General features: G+C 55.9%; 2 protein-coding genes across 2 annotated transcripts; both read left to right on the forward strand.

The window, feature by feature from the left end:
* The first annotated feature begins 2,011 nt into the window (after positions 1-2,011).
* BJ171DRAFT_596946 (uncharacterized protein) lies at positions 2,012-4,388 on the forward strand. Its single transcript, XM_053114715.1, has 2 exons — positions 2,012-2,497; positions 2,600-4,388. Exons 1-2 carry the CDS (start codon positions 2,194-2,196, stop codon positions 4,333-4,335), a joined length of 2,040 nt encoding a protein of 679 aa, XP_052969493.1. The 5' UTR covers positions 2,012-2,193; the 3' UTR covers positions 4,336-4,388.
* A 501-nt stretch (positions 4,389-4,889) lies between these two features.
* BJ171DRAFT_494780 (uncharacterized protein) lies at positions 4,890-7,252 on the forward strand. Its single transcript, XM_053110045.1, has 2 exons — positions 4,890-5,472; positions 5,584-7,252. The coding sequence occupies exons 1-2, from the start codon at positions 4,998-5,000 to the stop codon at positions 7,161-7,163; spliced, it is 2,055 nt and encodes a 684-aa protein (XP_052969494.1). The 5' UTR covers positions 4,890-4,997; the 3' UTR covers positions 7,164-7,252.
* The last annotated feature ends 289 nt before the right edge of the window (positions 7,253-7,541 follow it).

Consider the following 7,541-nt stretch of genomic DNA (forward strand, 5'->3'; position numbering starts at 1 on the left):
CACCTGTTGTGATGTTAAGCTGATTCTGGTGGTGTTTTGGTTGATCACCCACGACTACGGAGCCGGAAAATGTATCTTGGGCAGTCGAGCTGTCGAGGCGAAATGAGCGCGAGTCAGAGGGGGCTGGTGAGGCAGAGAGCAGCACAAGGATTGCTGACTATAGTATTGATCAATACCGGCCCACGGACCTTTCGGGTACATCACCGGGTTGCTCGTTGATGAAACTGCTAGGTGGGGCACCTTGGAGTGATTCTTGATCATCCAGAGACGACGCAATGCCCTCGAGGATACTGGCTACTTCCTCAGGTGTTGCGGTGGCATGGCTCGAAACAGATGGAAGCGACAAATCTGAGTATACAGTTCTCTCTGTCTCGAGTCGAAACTTGAGCTGGGGTAACTCTTGGTCTGAATAGCCTGCAGTGGGTGTTCGTGATCCCAGGAGGGTTTCCATGTACGAGACAGACGCAGAGTTCAGGATGGTTGCGTCTCTGATGTGGTTCTTCAATATCTCAAGATGGGCTTTGAGGTTGGACGCCCCTGTTTCTTGTCCCTGCTCGTGCGATGAATCAAGGATGGCGAGCTGGCCCTGCCCTTTGGAGAGGATCCGACGCACGTATATGAAGTAATGGATGTCTTGGAACGCTATGTGGGTGTCGGCAGCCAGATAGGCGGCAAGGGTGGTGACACTCTGCTTCGGATTCCTCGACAAGGTTCCTGTGCCGGCGCTGGGCACAGCAATGCGGAAGAAGTGCATGTTTTGCTTCGAAGAGTCCTCTAAAGACTCAACTTGGATCACGGGCACGGTGCGTGCCGCCCGAGCGAATTCGATCATTCGTTCTGCAGGTTTTTTCATGGTCCAGCGGTCTTTGCTAACGACTGCGAAGAGCAGGCTATCGACTCGGTTTCTTGGCCAGCACAGCAGCAGCTGGGAGACCCAGTAGTCTGTGAAGGGAGATGGCGATTGTTGGATTACAACCACGACCTTTCGGAAGCTGCTCTCTTTGGGAATGCGCCGGAGCTGCTCTTGAATGGGATGAATGGACTGGAGTCGAGGTGGCTCTTGCATAGCGAACATCTCGAAGTTGACTGCCTTGGTCTCTGAGGCGTCGGTGCGATCTTTGGACTTGGAAAAGAACCCAGCTGATTCTGTTTCCGGGCAACGAGAGTGTGAGTGCGGAAGAAGAGCAGATGGGATGGCTCGGGCACTCAAGAGCGAGAACCATGACATGTGTGCTTACTCTTCTGCGGAGCGGGATGGAGGAGATCGCTGAGGATTCGAACGACCTTGTCGCTCTGCTCGCCAGCCAGGTCTGTGATGACCAGGATGCGATCGCTCTGGGGGGCTGTCATGTTTGCAAGCGCTTGGGAGTGTGGGAGCAAGTAACCTGCTAGCCGAACGACTTGCGGTTGTCTCTGATATACCAAGACAGGATGCGCCGTGCGGATCGGTGATGCGGCTGCCCTCCTCCTCCGCCCGCCCGCCAGCAAGTGCCTCCCGAAAGGGTATCCCCAACACCAAAAATGGCCGTGCGCACCCCGTCGCAGGCCAATCGCATCGCCCGGGACATCGGCAGCCTGTGGCGCCGGTGTGCTGAAACGCCGTGCGACGAGATGCCAAAAGGCCGTCGATCGGTGCGACCCTGGTCCAGACACAGCCCTGGCTCGGCCGTGTCCCAGCGGGCTGTGCTGTAGCGCCAGGCTGCGCGGCCGTCGCACTGCAGCCTCCGCCCGGGGCACACAGCGTCGGCATCAATCCTGAAACACAAGCGGGCCCCACCCTGTGTGCCCATCGGCCCCGCACCCCCACGGACGGCGCATCGGGCCCACGCGCACATGAAACATGTGGCATCGTGCGACGTGGTACGCGAGGACGGCGTCGATTGGTGCGGCTTTGGTCTCAGATTCGATCACCCTTCGTGGGCCAGGGTGCCACAGGAGAACACAAGGATCGTCTGGCAGGGGCACCCAGCCAAGCGCAATGCCGGGTCGGCCAGTCTCAGCCCCGCCGTCGTGCCACAGAGCGCATGGTGTTCCCGCATCGTCCAGATTTGGTTTCGTTCGCGGCAAGGCGTGCGAGCCCAGCATCTGCCGGTCCTCCGTCAGCTTAGGGATTCTAAAATCGGGTGCCTCGACCCTGCCCCAAGAGCGCACTGCAGACACGCACGGTACTTGCCTTCAAACTCCAACGGCATCATGGTTGCTGCCAATATGCCGACGGTGGAGGTCATCGAGCACCATGTTATCAGCCCGTATCCGAGCCAACCGTATTCCGGCCCCAGGCGGGAGATTGTGCTCTTGATCCTCGGCGAGACAGGAGTCGGAAAATCGACCTTCATCAACGCCCTGCCCAACTACTTGCTGTTCAATAGCATCGACGAGATCCGAGAGGACCGGATCATCAACCTCATCCCCACAAGTTTTTACGTTTTCGAGCCTGGGGCTCTGACCGACGGAAAGCTGATCGAGTCGGGACAACTCTCGTTCCGATCCAACGCTGGTAAGTCATCCGGTCCAGCAATGGTGACGAATGCAATGTTGTGTGCATCGACTCGGTGGTGCGTGCAGCCGGTTATGTGAACGTGCCTATCCCCTGAGCCAGCAGTCCACTTTGACTCAGATTCCGCATGGAAGAACGAAGTCCGGGGCCAGGGCCAGTCATCGACTCAGTCCCCACACACCTACGTGCTCGACACCGAGCTCAGCAACGGAGAGCCTGTGACGGTCAAGTTCATCGACACTCCTGGCATGGGCGACACCCGAGGCGTCGAGCAGGACAAGAAAAACATGGACAACATCATCCAGTACATTGCCAACTACGAGAAAATCCACGGCATCCTCATTCTCCTGAAGCCCAACCAGAGCCGCCTGACAACGTTCTTCCGATTCTGTGTCATGGAGCTGCTGCGGAGCTTGCACCGCGAGTGCGTCAAGAACATGGTCTTCCTCTTCACCAACGCCCAGAGCACCAACTTCCGCCCTGGAGACACGATGGACTCTCTCCTGCCGCTCATTGAACAGATTTCGAAAGATTCCAGAGTCTCCATCTTCCTCCGGAACGAAAACATGTTTATGATCGACAATGAAGCCTATCGGTACCTGCTGGCGAAAAACAAGGTCAAATTCGAGGAAGAGGAAGAGAGAAAGTTCCTCATCTCATGGGAAATGTCCTCCAGCGCCTGTCGCAAGCTTCTCGACGTGGTTTCAAGTCTCACGCCTCATGAAACCCAACAGACCACCACCCTGTATCTGGTTCGAGACAAAGTCCTCGAGCTTTGCAAGCCTCTGGGCGACGTTGCCGCCATGATCGTGACAAATCAGAGCAACATTGAAAACAAAATCATGACCTTGCAGACTGCAGCCAATTCCGTGAAAGATCTCGACAAGATTTTGAACATCAAGGTGAACACCCCCGTCAAGCGCGAGATCGATCGCCCCACGACCGTGTGCACCAACCCAGGCTGCGTCCGATATATTCAAGATGAGTTTGGGAATAACTTGACCCATTACATCACCCGATGCCACAAGCCATGCTATCTAAAGAGGGTTCCCGTTCAAACGATCGGCGACCCTCAACTCGCGCTCTGCGCGCAAATGCAAAACGATCACTGTGTCCGCTGCACCCATAGCTTTCGAGAGCACATGCACATCAAATGGGAGCTCGTGTTTCAAAAAAAGTCCGTCATCGACCCCAATATCAAGGATCAAATCGCTCAACAAAAGGACCGCCAGTCAAAGGTCCAGGCAACCATCAAGGAGCTGAAGAGTTATCAGAAGCAGCTGGTGAAAGAGCAGAAGCGTATCATGAAAATCAGCGCCAAATTCTCTGCGTTTGTCAAGAATAACGGCATCGTTCTCTACAACGATGCCATGCTGGACTATCTCGACCATCTGATCAAAGACGCTCGAGAATCCTTCGGTGGTGATGTCGGAGCCCGAGAGGAGAAGATCAAAGGGCTGGAAGAGCTCAAGGCTATCTATGTCACTGAGCGAAAGGTGCTCTCAGAAGGCATTCGGATGAAGATGTTTTTCGCTCCAAGTGTGAACGACATCAAAAAGCTGATGGATGAGCTCGTGAACATGGAGTTCTCGGGCCAGTTCTTCAAGAGCTTTGACCTGCCCACGGACTACACCGAGGAGAATGGAATAGGCTCACAAGAGCGCACCGTCAAACCACAGCCACTGAACGACGGTTCGTTGGTTGGTGCTGCTGGCACTGCCCAGGCGCAGCTGCCCACCCCGGCAATAAGACCTCCGGCGCCATACACCCCTATTTACGATAAACCCAGGGTCGGTGTCAAAGAATTCTTCTCCAAGTTCAAGTTTTCACGCTCCTAGACAGAGCCTCGTACTCTTCGGCTCTCCCAAGTTCCTTCTCTCACGGCTTGGCGTCTCATAAACACACCAGCGGGTGCTGATATCTATTCCAGCCACAAATACAGTCGGTCCAGAAAGAAACGGGACAGTTCCTTCCTGGCTTCAGATCTCTGAACTCGGGTGATGAGACGCTCATCTGCCGCTCCGGGCGGATGACGGACCCTGGTCGGGCGCTTTCGATGTCCGTGAGTAGTATTCCGACCCTTGATGCCTCCCAACACTGTCAGTCGCACCGAGACTCGCTTGGTGGCGGACTGCCGCGGTTTCACCCCAGGCTCGACCCAACGCTGTGCTTTGTCAGGCCGCTGTGCGATCCCATGCCATCCGGATCTCGAAGCAGCGCTCGATATGATGTCTGGCCAATCGGAGGAGGTCAAGTCGACTCCTTGTGTTTCATCTTTGACCCATTCCCGGCGGTGTGGCTCGGTCACAGCGACGTCTGGGGTGCACATGTTTCAGATACGGTGGCACATGTCGTCGCAGTCGCTGGCGGGAGCTCATGCTGTGGGACCTCTCGGGACCCGGGCTGACACTTTCCGAGTCCCATGGCCAGTCAAGGTGCGAGCGCCGCGACAGAAGCAAGACTCGATCACTAGTCCTCGCAAGAAGCGGCAACAAGATAGATGGCATGGCCAAGCAAGTCACACAGCGACCCACATTTGGGAGTTTGCAGCGACAAGACAGCCGCCTCACCCGACAGAAATGGCCATGAGACAGCTGCCCAAAGACTGCCCAGAGGAACCTCGTCGCTCTGGCTACTGTCCGGCATCCTCACCACGAGCTCCGTAGCGTATCCCGGCATGGCATCGAAGCGCATCGACGGGTTTCGCTCAGTATTCTCGCCCTCGCCCTCAACCTCGGCGCCGCACCATGCACCCGCCTCCGAACCCGTGATCCTGGTCTTTGGCGAGACGGGCGTTGGAAAGTCGACGTTCATCAATGCACTGGCAAACTACCTGAGCTTTTCCGACATCGACAGCGTTGATCAAGGCAATATGAAGATCATGATCCCGACGCAGTTCTCGCTGCACGACTTTGAGGCCACGGGACACGGGACGATGTTCAAATCAGGCAATCTCACACTCAAGTCGACCCACGGTAGGCTCGCATAAGATCCTCGGCGATTTGTTGTGTTGAACAAGCAGTCGCAGTCGCATTTTGCCTCGCACTGCCCCTCAGTATTGACTAACCGCCCGGGTCTCTGGCCAGAATCGACGACCGACAATGAACAGCACATTGTCGGACGATCCTCAACACAAAGCCCCCGCACCTACATCCTGGAGACGCAGCTCGATTCGGGTCGGCATGTGTCCATCAGAATCATCGACACCCCCGGACTGGGCGACACCCGGGGCTTTGACCAAGACCGACGAAACGTCGAAAACATCATCGGTTATCTCTCCCACTACGACAACATCAGTGCTGTGTTTCTTCTGCTCAAGTCCGACGTGACCCGGACGACGATTCCGTTCAAGTTTTGTTTCAAGGAGCTGCTCAAGAACCTGCACAAGCGCTGTGCAAACAATGTTATGTTCATGCTCACGCATTCACGAAGCTCCTTTTTCCGGAATGGCGACACGATTTCCAGCTTGACTGCGCTGCTGGAGGAGATCAAGCGGGAGTCCGGGGTCGAGATTCCGATTGCGAATAACGTCTTCATGATCGACAACGAGGCGTTCCGCTTCCTGGTTGCCAAACACAAGATGGAGTTTTCGGACACTGAGCGAAACCAGTTCCGCTCCTCGTGGGAGAAATCGACCAAGACATCTCGGAAGCTGATCCAAGCCATTGCCGAGATTGAGCCCTGCGAGACCGAAAGCTCCGTGTTCCTCCTGAGCACTCGGCGCTGCTTCATAAAGCTGTGCAAGTTCTCGGCCCATGTCACCAACCTGGAGGAAGCCACAGAGAAGGTGATCAGAGAGCAACGGTCTCTCCTGGAGTCGACCCGGGCCGATATTGCCGAGGCCAAGCGCACCCTGACGACGACCCTCAACATCCCCGTCAAGTACAAGCTGTCCCACTCGATGACCGTCTGCACCAACAAGAGCTGCACCAAGGTGATGCAGGACCAGAGCGGACAGAGCATCATCGACTATGCCGTCAAGTGCAATCCTCGCTGCACCCTGGCGGACATACACTTGCAGAGTATAGGAGACCCGAGACTGCGCTTCAGCCCCATCATGGTGCGCGAGCAGTGTCGAACGTGCTCGCACTCCTTCCGAGAGCACATGAACATTGACTGGGATGTCCGATATGAATCAAGAGAGATCGCCAGTCCTTCGGCACAGCGACAGCTAGCCAAGGCGCAGGCGAAAGAGCACGCCATCAGCAAAGCCATCCAGACGCTGGAGGAGTCGCTGCGGGAAATCCAAGCCGCAGACGAGAGCATCAGGAAGGTCGGCCGTCGACTCGCCAGCTACTTGACGGAGCACAGCATCATCCCCTTCAACACCTCGCTGCTTGAGTATCTCGAGATCCTGAGCAAGGACGCACAAGCCTCGGGCATGAGCGGCGCCTCTCTTGGCCAATCAAGTGAGAGCTTCAAAGATCTGGAGACCGACAAGTTGATCCACGAGGCCGAGAAGAAGATGGTGCTGGCGGTTCAAGAGAGGAGCGAGGCCGTGCCCTCGAGGGACGAGATTGAGCGACTGATGGGCGAGCTGTCCAAGATTCGCTACTCCAACACCGAGGGAGTGGCAGGGCTTTCACGAGCCTTTGGCGCAATATCTGTTTCGGGGAACTCGGGCGGCTCACGAATTCACGCCCTCGCTTTGCCGGCCCGTGGTTAAATAGGATGGTGGTTGCTCACATCAGGGTGCGCCAACAAGTGTAGCGATGTTTGAATATAGAGAAAATGGATGATGGAATCAGTCCTGCCTGGATGATGGAATCAGTCCTGCATGGATGATGGAATCAATCCTGCCTGGATGATATTCTCATGTTGATCATATGGAACACTCTCTGCGGTGCTGTGGGTACAGCCAGCATCAATCCCGAACTGCGCTCTTGTATCAAGTTCCAAGGGTGCAATTTTTTTTTGTTTACAATAGTTGTATATTCAGGAATATTCAACAAGCCATCAGTACCATGCGGTACCCGGCAGTGGGCGTACAAGCAGGCTCACACGCCCCTGTTGCGGCTCTCGCCGACTCTCCAGCCCACACGGC

The sequence above is a fragment of the Polychytrium aggregatum genome, assembly GCF_025602895.1.
Source record: "Polychytrium aggregatum strain JEL109 chromosome Unknown BJ171scaffold_8, whole genome shotgun sequence".
NCBI lineage: Eukaryota > Fungi > Chytridiomycota > Chytridiomycetes > Polychytriales > Polychytrium > Polychytrium aggregatum.